The sequence below is a fragment of the Zonotrichia albicollis genome, chromosome 2, assembly GCF_047830755.1.
Source record: "Zonotrichia albicollis isolate bZonAlb1 chromosome 2, bZonAlb1.hap1, whole genome shotgun sequence".
NCBI classification, from domain to species: Eukaryota; Metazoa; Chordata; class Aves; order Passeriformes; family Passerellidae; genus Zonotrichia; species Zonotrichia albicollis.
Window position 1 is genome coordinate 69,315,012 of NC_133820.1, and position 16,005 is coordinate 69,331,016.

A 16,005-nucleotide genomic window follows, 5' to 3' on the forward strand; every position below is an offset into this window, starting at 1 on the left:
TCTCTAAATTTTAACTATTTAATTTTAGCATATTGCATGTAGAATGGCAAGCAGAATTCTTTTGAAAAATATCCTCAACATAATCTTTCAGCCATTCCAAGAACAGAGCATGAAAAATACGCTTTCATTATACATTGCCCATCAAATATAATTCTTGAAGAAATGCACTTGCCACCTTTATTTGCCACCTTGCTTTGAAACCAAGGCTCAGAATTTGACAGTGAGTCTCTATTGAATTAATGATGTGGTTCCCAGATCCTTTATACAATCTCTCTGAAACTGATAGTCTTAGCAAGCCTTTGAAAAAATGTCAGTTTTCCACAAAGGAGATGACACTCATTAGCATGTGTTTGAGTAAATTTTAGATTTTTACTGGTCATCCAGGATTGTTCATGAACCACTTCCACATCAGTGCAATGTTTTAAGCCTCAGGTTAATCTGAGTCTACAGAGCACATGCCCTTTAGCATGACTCTAATTTAACAAGTTAGCTCTACCTTTTTTGTCAGGCTTAACTGGCCAAGGTGTGGGGCCATGCTTGTGCAGCTACGCTGATTCCTGAACTGGTGCATTTGCCAATGGGCTGGTAATTTTGCATGGTGCTTCACTGCATCATGTAAATGTGGGATAATGTTCTTTCCTCTCATAACTCCCCGAGCACGTTGGGCTGAATTTAGCTCCTGCAGGCAAGGGTGTCATCCACAAATCCCCATTTAAACTGTGCTCCATAAATGTTATGTCCAGGAAATGTATACTAGTGCCTACAGTTGTGCTATTGCACATGCTGAGATGTGCCGATTAAGAGGCACCTCATTGCCCCCATCCCCTGAGGGGCCTGAATCACTGGCTGGGCTTGGGATCATACTGCTAACACAGAGTGACAGCACAGGCTCCCCTTTGCTGGCAGGGGTGCATTAAAGCCCAGCCACGGGGTTATTGCAGCAGCAGGGGATGCGCCGCAGTGCCTCTCTTAAAATTAGTGCTCAAGCTGGAAAGCCAGAACAAAGGGAACAGTCGTGTGTGGTGGGTGTAGGGCTGACAGAAAGGCTGACATGCTGCTGGGAGTGCCACCAACTCAGCTCAGCATGTCTCAGCAGGAGACTGAACATATTCTGGCCCTGCTGATGACCCACATGGGTGTCTCTCTGATGCAGTGTGATAAGAGTCCACATTTTGTCTTCTCTTCTTTTTCTCCCTGGACAATACCAGTTTAATGTGAATTGCAGTGCAGATTGTGAACCTGAACACTCAGAAGTCAGGACCTGCCAGAACCACTGCCTGTGTGTTTTGCTTTGTATACCTCAGAGCCCCTTCCCCATTTGGTGCCGCAGGCAGAGAGTGCACAGTCTATCATCACCTGCTCAGTACCTTCCTCTCCTTGCTGTTCAATATGCAGCTCGAGGTCTTTCTGCAAAGGCCACATTGCTCCTGACATTTCCTACCTAGTGAGGAGTTTCTTTTGCAGTTTACTAATCATTTAACATGTAAAATAAATAGCACATGCATCTGAGACTGATACACCTTTTTAAAGAGCTCTGATAAATGCCAGGTAACTAGCAATCATAAAATCACAGAATTATTTAGGTGATAAAGGACTTTTAAGATCAACAAATCCAGCAATTAACCCAATATTGCCCAGTCCACCACTAAGCCATTTCCCTAAGCACAGCATCTACATATCTTTTAAATACCTCCAGGGATGGTGACTCCCCCACTTCCCTGAACAGCCTGTTCCAAAGCTTGACGATCCTTTTGGTGGAGAAATTTTTCCTAATATCCAGGCCTATCCTTCCATTTCAGGCTTTCAGTGTTCATGCAGGGTAGGACTGTTTTGTCTGTGATATGCCTCACTTTTGTGGTTGGGAGGGTAGGAATTGCTGTTGGAGTGCTTTGCAGCTCCCTCTTTACACTCGTTGCTTCCTCAAAGGAGGGTGATCAGGGTGGTGCAGACTGTGGGGAGGACACATTTTCCACAGTACCATCACTGGGAGACAGATTACAACCCTTTTATCTAATTGAGGTGTCCCAAGAGGCATCGATCAGGTTTTTCAGCAAGACCATGTACCTGTAAAATTTAGTAACTCTTCTGAGTAGAAAATCCAAAGGTAACTAGTGTTGGCCTTACTATGCTGCCTTTGAAATTAATTGGATTTCTACCATCCCCAGCCATTAGAGCAGAGCCAATCCAGTTTCAGATGGAGCTAGCAGTTTTTCTGCAAGAAAGGATGGCACTTCTCAGGTCTTTCCTTCACCTTTTTTCATAGCTTGTTCTCATACAAGTAGTAGAACTGAATAGTGCCATGGTCCATATTCTTTCAGCGGGAGCAGGGACAAAAAGAACATTTCTGTGCAGGAGGTTGTAACAGATAGGAGGGCAGGGCATCATGAGGCTTTTTTTCCTCATCAATTTTTTAAGCAATCTACCACCTATTAAGTTCCAATAAGGCTCAGCTGGCATTGAGGTCTGCAGGTCTCAGATCCTTCACGTGTGTTAACTGTCACAACCATTCCTTTCTGTCACATACAAACCTGCTGAAATGTCAGAAGCCACAGACACAGATGCTGGTGGCTGAAAATTGCTGAATCTGGTGCTAAGTGCCGTGGCCATTATAACAATGATATACCTTTAAATATACAGGTTCTAGTAGCAGTTTAGTGCTGAAATTAAGATCATTGTTGAATAGATGGCGCATGTTATGGTTATTAATATAGCCTAAGTGCAGAGGAGATTTGTAGCCTTCTTTTATTCCATCCACCTCTTGCTCACCAAACGTCTATTCAGCGTACAACTCAAGCACTGTACTTATGCACAACTATAAACTGATTCTTCTCCATAGCAGCATTAAAGAAGAATAAATATGAGAGATAAAAAAATATCCCTTTTATTTGCACTTTACCTGGTAAATAAACAGACCAGAATAATTATGTTGGAAATGGTTTTAATTGCAGTATGAATTCCAGTTAGATCTTTTTTCTTCTTTTTCCTATAAAAGTGGCACTAGAGTAGTAATGACAGTACTGATAACCTTATAGGGAATGGATACAAGTTAAGTGTGAGGGCCTGGACCCAACATCCAGATGTTCACTTCCATGCTTGTTCCTTCTCTCACTCATTGGCTGATATTTGAAAACTGGTTAAGAAATATATGATCTCCCAGGAGAGAGAGAAATGTTCCCATAAGTGTTTTCTGAGTTCACTTGGGCTTTTCAGGTCTCTGTACAGTCCAATCCGTGTTTAAACTTCCAGAAAACACTTACTCTTTTGATTATATTAAAAAAAAAAAAAGGAGCAGCTGGCAATTAAGTGCTATTTATTTACCAGATCTCAGACAAGCCAAATGGCTTCTCTTCTCTGTTTAACAACCTTTCTTTATTGAAAGTAGTGTTTGATTTCCCACTTCTGCAACCACCACTTCAATAATATTAGGGGAGTGTAAATAAGGTCCCACAGATACTTTAGGCACCATATTCCCAACAGCTGTTCTGGTTGTAAGATGGAGAAGAGTAACATCTTTTTTCCTGCTAGTGCTGGTAAAGCTAGACTGAGATTGGCAGCAAGAATAAACTTTTCAGAGAGAAATAATTGGGTGCACACATTTTATTTACAATATGAAATAAATCAACTAATATGTTCATTAGCATGCTTGTGTAGTCTAGTGGTGGTAAAGGACAAATCTTTTAAGTTTTACAGTCCAGTGATCTTACATGAATTTTTTAAAAGATCCTAAATACTAGCATTGGCTTGCTGATTAGAATTTCCAATTGTGTTTGATGCTATCAGTGCTAAGAACTCTGTTTCCATTACTAGGAATTGTGTTTCAGTGGAAATTACACTGGGTAAATTGATTCTCTTCCATAATATTGTTCTTCTAATTAAATTTTTATTCCTCATCAAAATAAATAAAATATTTTTTCTTAAATAGGAAATCAAAATTTAAAAGATCTGTTTTGGTTTGTTGAGAAAAGGCATGCTGTACCATGCTTATTTTCAGTCCCATGGAAGAAGAGATGGATCACACTGCTCAAGTGCCATTAACTGGTGAGGAGTTACCCGCAATGGATAGTACAGGTGAAAGGCTGCAGAAGATGCTGTTGGTATGACTAGGTGATCACGTCTTTCTTTGACTGTGCATCATGCAAGGTGCCAGCTTACTGCCTTGTAGGACAGATACAGGGGCAGTGGGAACATGACGCTCATTTGGGATCAGCCCTCTTTCTTTGATCAGAATCAGGATCTATTCACCTGCTGTCAGTAAAGCCAGGGCTATGGGATATCCCAATCACCTCATTTAGCAAAGAAAGAAGGGAGCTTTATTGATGAGCTACACTGAGCTTTTGTCAGGCTTCTCCCCTTCACAGGCCACCACCAAAATAAAGGATCTTGTGTAATTTGCTGTGAAACCCAGATCCCAGAGGGGGATTCCTGATGCTATAGAGCTAAGTTCATATTAGTATATTTAAATTCTGAGATGAAGGATTCATTCTGTAACATCCCTAAGGACTTGGTCATTTCTTCATTTGCTGCAAAAGTCTATAGCTGACTGAGGACAACTTGTCTTGTATACCTCTTACTCTGATGAGTAAGAGGTATACTTGAAAATTACTTGGCAGAGGAAAGCTGTAGACTGTCTCTTAAATTGTTCATTGCATCACCCATGTTCTCCTTTCCTCTGCTGCCCAGCCCTTAACATGCCTCTTGTAGCTGGTGTGGCTGAATTGCTAAGCTTCACAAAAAAGAAAAAAAAAAGAAATTGAGAGATACTTCTCTGATATCTATCAACTCTTCTCTAGAATCCTATAAAAACTGAAGTCAGAAGGTACACCTGAAGGTCAGGTACACCTTTCCTCAAAACAGGGGCATCTCTGGAGTCATCTGTTTTGTTCAGGATCTTGTCCAGCTATGGTCTCAGTACCCCCAAGGATGGAGACTCCACAGCTTCTCTGAGCCCTTGCTCAAGAGTTTGGCTACCCTCACATGGAATATTTTCCTTCTGTGTAATAAAAAAAAAATGTTTCTTGGTGTCTACTTGTTCTCAACCCTTACTCAAGAAAACCACCACCTCCGTAACCTCCCTCTAGTTAGTTTCAGTGTGTCTGTGTTCATCTGTCTTTTGCTTTATTTCTTAGAATACATGCCTGCCTGCAACTACTCTGAGCACTGTAGAGCTGCAGCAGGACCTCTGGAGTCTGTCTAATGGCAGGGGAAGGGAAGCATGGCATCACGTCCCTAAGGAAGCAGCTGGCTCGGTTTGTTCTTTAGTGCCACCACACGCATTCCCCCATCAGGTGTGTGTCCAGCTCCTCGGCCCCCTCTGAGGTGTTTAACCTGCAGAGCAAACATGTTCAGCATGGTCTTTGCCTCTGGCCAGAGAGCCAGGGAAACTCACTGTGCAGGTGAATGCCCATCAAGCAGGAGCTGGGCTGTTCATCCACATGCACCTTTTTACTAGACCTCTTTCATCATTGGAAACCCTATTATCCATCCAAATAATGCCATCCATACAGCCAGGGACACAGCCAGTCCCTGAGAGCTGGCAGGGATAGGAAACATTGCACTATTACACTGTGGTTCTTTTTAATCCCTTAAAAAGCCCGAACCCACAGCCATACTCTTTATTTCAATAATGCCTTGCTGCAACATGGCTAACTTCCTTGAGGGCTCATTTCTAAAGCTTCTTTGACTTGCCTTTCACATTCTCCTGTTTCCTTGGTGATTTGTCAGGCCTCATCAGCGTCTTGTTACTAATGCATATTTGCTCAGCTGTGAAGTCACTTTCTCATTATTCAAGCCTGCCATGTGCTGGCCATTTGTGATATGAAATCTTGTCTGTCTTGCAAAAAGAGAAAGACACTCTTCCAGACAGGCCATGGGAGTACTGGAAGAGGGATTTGTGTTTTTATTTTGCAAATGGTTGACTTCATTTTAATTCATTTTTTTTCTTTTCCTCCTACCTTAGGAAGATTCTGAAAGGAAACATTTACCATCCTTCCCCTCTGTATTTGTTAACAGCTTCTAAGAATATCAAAACATTCATTTCCTTGCGATTTTTCTCATTTTCCATTTGGCAAACTCTTAACTTCTTTTTCTTTATATAAGATGAACTTAGAAAAGATGGAACAAGGTTTTACTTGGGGAAAAAGGAAAAATATAATAAAACATCAGAAATTGCTATCATAAGCGAGTGCTTTATTTTTTAGGCGAGCTCTGCTGTCATTTGAATGCCTGTGGTTTCATACTTTTCAGATTTCTGATTCTTGTGTAGTTTTGGGGCAAGTGTTTTGCACAAGTGAGTCCTGCTTCCCAGGGTTACTGTTTTACATCTATGCCTTGGTTTCTTTTGGACTGAAAAAAGTAGCATTGATTGGGATACAGCCTGCCTATTTGAGACACATAAGTTCCACCTTTTTTTAGGCACTTAATGAATCTATTTTTCATTTATAGGGATATATTTGCTACAGATAATAAGTGGAGAGTAATCTGATGGTGTTTCTCCTACACATTATATGAGCAGGAGAATCCAGTTTGCCTGAGTTCCCTGGGTGTTGACGATGACCATCCACCGGGTTGGCTCAGTTAAGCTGTGTAAGAGCATCCCTGTTTGACTGATACACTGATTTCAGAGACCTTTAACAGAGGTCATCTCTGGACATTCTGCATCTATTCCATAAATGGGAAAGTTTGCCTCTTTCCTGTGGCCGAACAGGCTGGGTTTGCTGAAATTGCCTGTGATCAACGTCAGTGCTCCCACTCCAAGGTGTTCTTTTGTCTGCTCCTCCTTACTGCCCTTTCTTTAAGATCTTTGTAACCTTTTCATACTTCATTTCAAGCAGCTGTAGAGAAGATCATAAACAAAATAGCAGGGGCAGGACCATTCAGCAGTATAACTGCTAAACTTGTGTCAAATGGTGGTTTTCCTTTTTCATTATTCTGTCAGCCTTACAGCATCCTAAGTACAGCCTCAGGCACTGCAGTAACTTCTGATCTGCCTCCTTTTTCTTTGCATGAAAAGTTGTTGGTTTCATGCTGGAAATCATGCTTTCCTTATGGGATCCTTGTCTGTCCAACTAGGCTTGGGATGCAACCACACTTCTAGGTATGTCCATATTTTATATTCAAATCCACACTGCCTTTTGGGGAGCTATGAAGAGCTGTGGGCAAGAAGGAGGAGGGGAAAGAGAAGGAGTATTTCATGGCTGCACAGTGCTACACAGCAGCAAGCTATTACTTTCCCTTTAGGACTTCTCATATATTCCAAGGCAGTGTGTGCTGCTCAGTTGTTAGCATTCTTGGCCACACTGGCACTGCATTGTACACAGCCTGAGTAATTCAGCTGGCTTCAATAATGCCATCTATATTTAATGTTTCAGAAGCTGTGAAGATTGGTTTAAGATGGTAATTTTCTGTCTGTGCTTTTGAGATCTATGCAATATGGGAGGTACTGAACTGTCTCTGGCAGAAATTCAGCATTGGAGTGAGAATGTGGGGGAAAAAAATCATAATAAAACACACACCCTCTTTTTCCCCACATATTGAAATTAGCTACCTACTTACTATGTACAGGAAGGATTTGGTCCTCACTAAAGAAAGAATAGTGATATCTACCATTTTTATGCAGACCAGTTCCAGAATTGCCACTGGAAGCAACGTCTTGTGTTTTTTGAGGGGATCTAACATGCGTTGATTGATCTCTGGACAGGCAGCCAGGATGTTAATTCTTTCTGGCTTTCCCATCTCCTCTCTGGAAATACCAGTAAGAGGATATTAGTGATGTCTGCCAGTATGATCTGGTCCTAGTACACAGCTCCATCTCCTAGGGCAAGCTCACAGCCCTGGAGACAAACGCTTTTGGTTGCATGTAGACCAGCTGAGCTTCCAGGCTGCTGCTGGTGGAGCTCTGCAGGTGTCTCTCTTCAGGATCATCAGAGCTCTGATGATCTCTGTGATGTGCTTTTCTGCTTCCTGACACTTGCATTTTGATTCAGGGAAAAGATACTTCCATAACACGCAGACCCAAAGAATTGCACAGTGGGGACATGGAATAAAACAGAAATATGAGCCAGGTATTTCCTGTCTATATAGCCATGAAATCAGTTCTTTGCCTGATAAAACTGGTTAACTTCTGTCTGGATGCTGTGTCACAGAGCTGGGAGCATCAGGGCTTAAAGGGAATGGCCAGAGATGTGAGACAAGATTGAAAGAACAGACACTTGTACAGCTGTGGTGACCATCAGTGTAGTAGATGGGTTTCCTACACAGGGAAACTCTGTCAGAAAGGCTGTGTGAGATGGCAAAGTAGGTGCAACAGTATCAGACAGCATAATTATTGAAACCAAGGATATTTTTTTATTTTGATTGATTGTGGTATATAGTTGCAAGAAATTTGAAGGGCAAAAGAAATATCTATAGGATCAATTTTTAATAAGTAGATTTATGTATGAAAAACAAAGTAATTCTGAATAATTAATACCTACATGTTGGCATCATTCATTACAATCTTTGTGGAAAACCTTTCTGTTTATAAGCAGGCATGGCAGCGGTCCCTGTTATGAAACTTTTCTCATTTCTGCCAGTGTAAGATCCTTTCCCCATTTGCTTCTAACTTTGCCAAACATCACGTGTTTGTGGTGAAATTTTTCCGGGTGTTCATCTGTCTTAGGCTGATATTTTTTTCAGTCACATTTATTTCTTTATTTTCCAAAATGAGACTAGAGGAGAAAAATATGCTGTTTGGCAGGTATAACTCCTTGTTACAACTTCTTGGTTGCAGCATCAACCATGCAGGAAAAAGAAATATTCAAACCTGACCCATGCAAAATTAGCAGATTCTGCAGCTTTTAGAGATAAATATGAGGGAGAGAAAAAGAAAGTTAAACCCCCAAGGGATGGCTCCAAATTTTAAATAATTTTGACATCTCTGGAGGTTGAATGGTAAGGTCCCAGTCCTGTGAATGAAAAACCTTATGTATGAATGGGAATAGGATATCTTAGTTACTCTGCTTTCCACCCCTGTGAAACTAGGACACATCTACTGTCTTTGGAGCCTATGCACACACAGTAAACCTTCAGTAGTTGACAGTTTAACCACTAAGACTGCTAGAAGGTTTTATCTGATATCAAGCGCTTTGTAGTTCATACTCCAACTAGAGTGCACACTCTTTTACCCTAGGGAAACTGAGAATGTTGGATATTTTCCTGGGATTTCTGTTCCTCGCTGGTGCAGAGCCAAGTACAAAGATGCAGAACATCACATCTCCCTCTCTCTCTCATGCTCTCAGTGTCTTCCACACCAATTCCTCCCATGCTCAGACAGTTTTGGAAAAATTGCCTTAAACACAAAACAGGAAAAGCCAGGGTCAAAAGAAGAGATATATAATTAGACTAAATCACAGTGGGAGATCACAGTGGGAGATGTGAAAACAAAACAGTGGAAGTTTTTGAGCTGATCCACAGTAAGTGAAACGTGGCCATGGAAGAACCATGGGGAGGGGGGTAGGTGGGATAGAAAAGGAGGTTTAAGTTCAGTTGTGTAAACAAGTTCAACCCAAGAGTCCATCTTGGTTTCCTCTTTGTAACAGTTGTTCACTAGTGAAAGATTATTCAGGAGCAGGATGAAATGAAAACTCACTTGGGATCTTCCAGATGGGATTTTATATTTTTCAAAAGGATGGCCTGTAGGGCTTTTCCTAGAAGCTGGAGTAAAATTCTCTCAACCAAGATGGAATCTGGCCACACTGGTGAGACATAACTGCTCAGAGAAGATTCTGAAATGGGGGACAAAGACTCCTTTCTCATGATATGTTCAGGTGTGTGTGGTCAAACAGGTTGCAGCTGCAAAGTAGAGGAAATCTCACCAGCTGCTATTAGGTAGGTGACAGTCTGCTTATCACAGTGCTTCAGCTAGTGACCATTGAGAGGGCTTATGGCATCTTTCTGGTGTCTTGTGTTCTCTGCTTCTCTGCTGAGGACTAGAGTCCATCCTCTCTAAATTGCAGGCATCAGCTAGAGCTATCCCAGGTGAACCTTAAAGGTATGTTATAACCTGAGTTTACGTGGGGTGACTAGATGGTCCCTTCTGCATGGGAACCTGCATGGATATCAGTGTGTGACCTATGGCAGTGCGCACAAATCCAGTTTATCTTCTGGAAATGAGGGAAGTAGTACCCAGCAGGCAAGGTGAACACGTCCCTGTTGGAGAAATGCCAAAGCAGAGTTTCCCATACAAAAACTGGTTGGGTATGAGCCTCAGTGGAAGAGACCTATTTATTTCATGGAAAAATCTTGAGATTCAAAATGGTCTTGTGCTGTGGTAGAGTGAAAACACATACCAGAATGTCTCTTGAAGGCTCCCAGGGAGCGTTCCAGGCGGCATGATCCATCAAAAAGCTAACCAACTCCGCTGGACTGTAGAGTGTGTGAGATATAATCAGACATATACCCACGTGTATTTTTACTTCAGTGGCTGAATTAATCCATCATACTGATGTTCACTTACAACAGAAACACACTACCAATAACTCCACCAGTCCTCGAAATGTCATCTGTTTCCAAGTCACTCTGAAAACAATGCTGACACCATGTCCTTTGATGCCTGGGACTTCCAGTGCAGTGGAACAAGGCCAAGACTTTTTTTCTAAGTTTGCTGTCTGTAAGTTACCAGGAGGCTGAACACCTGCATCATCAGTTTTAGTCAGCCACCAGCCCTAAGCACAGCCATAAACTAAGCTTTAGATGTAGGTACATGGTTAAATCAGTAATGCATGTTAGTAAAGCAATTAGTAGTTCAATTACTTCTTTAAATGGAGTGTGCTAACAAGCAATATGTTGCCCCAGAAAATCATAGTTTCCTTTCTTATTCACTGAGAGAAAACACATAAACTATTTTCTTAACCTGTTTGTCTGCTCTTGCTCTTCATCATCTAACATTCTTCAAAAATCAATGCAAAAACATATACGTATTTCAGAATTAAATCTACTGACCTGCTCCTGACAGTCACAATAAATCTATGCAGAATCTAAAGCTAGCCAAGACCAGGGGATGTGGGCTTTCAAATATGCTCCTCCATCTCAGAATTCTCTTCATAAAAATAGATTTTGATCATAGCTTTTTGTTTTGACAGTAGATCAGCAGTCTCCCCAGCTGATATATTGATTGTAGGGCATCAGTCTTCCTGATCTAATAAAATATCGCAGCACAAGACAAAAAAAAATAAAAAAAGGGGAAAGCTTTTGTCTTCTTGGCAAGTCAGTCTGAAAGCTTTCCAGAATATTGCTTTGCATAGAATGAAAATGGCTGTGGGCCAATGACTAATTATATTAAAGGGCTGTGCTTTTAAATTATTTATGTACCATAGTGTTTACCCCAGCCTTATTAAAACCACCACATATACTTCTAGAAATAAGATTTTGGTTCAGACGAATGTGACAGTCACTCTGTGGGTGACTTACTGTACCAGGAATTTCTGCTTTAATGTAACAAATAGCTTAATGCACATTAGCAGACGCATTACTCGTGGTGCACTGCCACAGAAGGAGATGCAGATGAAAACAATTTACCTCTGGTCCATTTAGACACAGCAGATTATGCAACAATAATAAATGTAGGAGCAGACTGCAAAACATTGTTTGAAATGAGGATTTGTCAAACTGGGGATTTTAAACTGCTTTGGATCCAGATGAGGCTAACCAGAAACTTCTTTTGTTTGTGCAGCAATTGCTGAGCATACAGGAGGAATTAAATAACAAAAAGTCTGAACTGGAGCAAGCAAAGGAAGAGCAAACGCATACACAAGCAATGCTCAAAGTCCTGCAGGAACAGGTGAGTGATTTTGGCAGGAGAAAGGTGCTGGCTTAGGCATGCTAAGGGGAAGGAAGGCAAAACCATTAGCTCTGAAACTCTCATGGCTTCACCTCCAAAATCTGTAGGAGTCTGACCACAGAATATGTTGTGAGCAAGACCTAACCTTAAGTGTTCTATCTGTCTGCTCTGATTAGGCTAACAGAGTTGCAGATAATAGAGTGAAAATGAACCCTTACTTTATACTATCCAGTATTGGATTTCATGTCTTGAGTAGTACTTCCTCTTATGTATTCTACATAGATACCGGTGATAAGTGGTTTTGCTCTGAATTTAAAAAAATGTTGGGGGAGTTAAATATAGCTGAGCCAAAACAGCTCTTCCTTTCAAGAATAGTATAGAAAAAAACATTTTGGCATCTCCTGTGTAATTCACACAAGTACGAGTATATAAAAAACTTACAGTAGCATTATCATAATGGCATTAAAAAAGTAGTTATCAATGCACTTATTTAACCAGTGAGAATCAAATCTCTGTAAATCTGCTTATCCCACCTTCTTTTATACTAAGGTGTACTATGACACAGAGAAGTATTTGACAGTATTGTTTTATAAGGATGGTAAGATGGATAGCTACACAGCAAAAAGCAAGTCTGGCCCTAAACCTGTAAATCTAGAGAAGAAACAGTGCTTTGTGTGCAAGCACAATGTGCACAATTATGTGTTTTCTGTAGAAAACATGTGGCTTGGACACACGGAAATTGAAAATCCCCACCTGTGTTGCAGAGGCACAGTCTCTGCTTTCAGACCTTATTTTAACCCTTTTTATATAAACTTTCAGCTAAAGTATTTGATGGCTTGGATAAGTATTTGCAGTTTAAGGTCTGGGGGAATCTGAATTGCTTAAGTGGCAGAGATTCAAAATGCTGACAATTCTAATGTTCAAGATTTTTCATGTATGTCTGAATATGTCTGCAGACAGATGCATACATTTGATGTACACATTAGGAAAAGTAAATTATGTTTATTTCTGATTTTTTTATGTTCATTATGAAAGCTAGGACATTGTTCCACTTTTTATATTTATTTTTGAACATATCTGATGACAAATATATTCTACAAACTAATAATTTAGATTCTGGAAGCTTTTATGTTCTTTATAGTTATGGTCACAGAGATAACCTAAATGGAAGCTGAGGCAAGACTGTAATACAGAAAATGCCATGAGGAAGAATGGATTTGGTAATGACAGAATCTTTATAAACACAGATTTCACCAGGTCTCTTGAGTTAATTGGATCTCATTTCCATTTTCACGTGACTTTCAAGGTATAGCATTATAGAGTGCTTTAAAAAAAAAAACAAAAACAAAAATTGCACTAAGTTATTTTATATCTTTGTAGTAATTATATGCTGCAAAAACATATAGGAAGATCTTGCAATGTGAGGCCCAGTAGGGACCACCAGGGCAGACTGCTGAATCTCTACAGACTGCTGCTAATTGCGAATCAAATGTGCACTCATGCTAGGCAGACAGGCGAAACAGTAGCTGGAAGGGAGGCAGGCTAGATCTGCATTTCTCTTGAGAATTAGCTCTGAAACGCGCCTGAGGCCAAGACTGTAAGTAGCCAGAATTCCTGAAGAGTGCTAGGCAGCCAGTGTGCTCCTCCAAGAACCCTGAACGAGTTCCAAAATTTCCAGAACAGCAGAAGCCTTTGCAGTAATGACCCCCACTTGCCAAGACTCACAGCTTTCCTTTACAAGCACCAAGCTTATCTGTGTGTTTTATCCACAATGGGTATTGAAAATCATGCAGCCGAGCCAAGTAAATAGAGCATTTCTTTCAAAAATAAATAGCATAGGACTCTTGCCTTGACTTTATGGCTTGGCTTTGTGATAAGTTTGCTAAAAATTGCCTTTTCATCCCAAGGTGGCACAAGGATCCTGCCCGGCCTCACTCAGGGCATGTGTACATGGGGCTGCAGCTCCATCCAAGCATTGCTGCTCCATGGTCCCAGCCACATCCAGGCTGGGATGTCCTGCTGGGAGAAGTCCCACTTGCTGGTGCACCATATTGCATTGCTGTAGTCATAAGGCTTCTGAATCACATCTGGCATGTGCCCTTCAGCTCTGGTTCTCTGAGGGATTCACGCCCACTGGTTTGAGTAAAGTCTACCTCACCACAGCATTAGATTTATCAGATACTTCTGATTCCTCATCCCTTCTCCTTCCAGGCAGGCTCCTGGTTGTTGCCGGCACTACCTCTGTGTGTTGCCTCAGCACACCGTCCACTGCTAACATCACATTTGCCCCTGATTTACCCTGGAGTCAGTGTAGGGGGCAAGGCAAGTTTTTCCAATATTGTACATTTTTCTACGCTTCCTATTCCAGCATTTCTCTATTTAACATGTGAGAGAAGAATATAATTTAAATAATAATTTAGAAAAAAATATATTGTGCAAAAAGGGATTTCACCCCCTTTAACCGATGGGAATGCAGCTGCACACTTTCTACCCTTAAGTTTTCCACCATTATCTCCACTGCAGACGTCCTAGTCTTGGCAGGGATGCAAGCACCTTCTTGCCTAAGCTCTGGCATCCTTTTCAGAGCATATAAAAGTGTGCAATAAAAGAGATGGAGAGGCTCAGGCATCCTCTCTGCATTATATCAACTGATGAAGTAGTGCCAGGGTGATAATGGAGGGAAACCTTGGCAGGGCAAAAGCCTGCATGAGCAAAATGGGCAGCAGGCTGAGCCCAGTCTCCCATCAAACCCACGTGTGGCTGATGGAGATGTGGCATGTCACCAGAAGAGCACTTTGCCAGGGAGCCACAGTCACCAAGGGGTGATGGCATTTCATAAACCTAGACAGGGAAAGGCAAAGCATGAGGACTGAGCTGCATTCCTTGAGCACTCAGGACACTCTCATCAGCATGCAGAACAGCTTTACAAAACTGAGCATGCTCTCCTGACCTCATATTCAGAGGAGTAACTCAGCTGAACCCCACAGGACTGCTTATAATGTGTGAATTTCTATAATGAAGAATTGGCAGAATCAGGAAGCAGCTCTTCTGGTCACACTGCGATCCATAAATTCTTAATTCTTGTGCCTGTCTGGAAGCAGCCATCTCAGCTCATTCCTACCAGCTATCCTCACAGTGGAGTGATTTCACAGGATGGTTATTTTTTCAGAGTAGGGAAAACATGTAGCATTCATTGGAAATGCACCACCCTGCTGTCAGTGTAAATTGCAGACTTCTTGAGGCTTTTGAAAGATGAGCTTCAGTGAATTGAACCAGGAGACCTGATGATTTTGCAGTCCCCAGATATCCTTTGTACTACTTTATCAGGAAGTGTTGCCCTCTTCCCTCTCCATGAGGACTGGTTTAGGAGCTTGAACTGCAGTTCCTGAATTGGTGCAGGTCACAGCCCTGCATAATAAGGTACAAGCAGACCATGGCCTGCTTACCCTAAGTGTCAGATTGGAAACTGAACAGCTGGGAGCTGAATCACACTCAGTTCAGCTGTTTTTGCCACGGAGCAAAAATACGATGGAGGTAACCAAACCCCTAGGATTGTAGTCCACCAACACTTCTGAGTCAGACACTAATCAATACATATTAGTGTTCCATTTTACCAGGATTTTAGAATGTTGCCAATTAGAGCCAGAGCTTTAGAATCAACAGTTACGTCAAACCCAGTTTCTTTGCTAAAAAAGAAGGAATTCAGAGGAAAGTTTTGTTTATTGTTCCCCATCCCTCTCCTCTCCCTCCATCCCCCTCCTCCATAGGATATATATTGTGAATTAAATTACAATAAAAGCATGTCTTTTCAGAGCTTAACCTAAAGAGCAAATGATTCTATGAGTTTCATTGAAGAGTACAAACCTCCATGGCTTATAGGCTAAGGAGAGCTGCAGTGTCTCTTCTTTGCTCTGTTTGCTCAATCACAGGATGAATGACAGCATATTTCACTGTGGCTCAAGATATGAGCTAGGACTTTCCTTAAATCTCCTGAGAGTGATCTTTACAATTCCCAATGTAATCCTGGATTTTCCCCTAAAAGCTAATTCAGGAGGGGAAAAAAAAGTTTTTGTTCAGGTCATATATTTGCCGTGTCCCCTCGGTTCTTCCTGCCACTGGTTAAATAAAAAAGCTGTTCTTCCCTTCCCCTCCTTTTCCATCATGCCCAGGAGCCATGTCAGTTACTTAGG

The 16,005-nt window shown here is 41.4% G+C and overlaps 1 protein-coding gene across 10 annotated transcripts in view; it reads left to right on the forward strand.

The window, feature by feature from the left end:
• ENOX1 (ecto-NOX disulfide-thiol exchanger 1) overlaps nucleotides 1-16,005 on the forward strand; it is a 352,587-nt gene that overhangs the window by 312,910 nt on the left and 23,672 nt on the right. For all 10 annotated transcript variants that reach the window (XM_074535464.1, XM_074535457.1, XM_074535456.1 and 7 more), the window contains one exon: nucleotides 11,708-11,815. In XM_074535464.1, coding sequence (XP_074391565.1) covers nucleotides 11,708-11,815 — 108 coding nt within the window. The remainder of the gene's footprint in view (nucleotides 1-11,707; nucleotides 11,816-16,005) is intronic.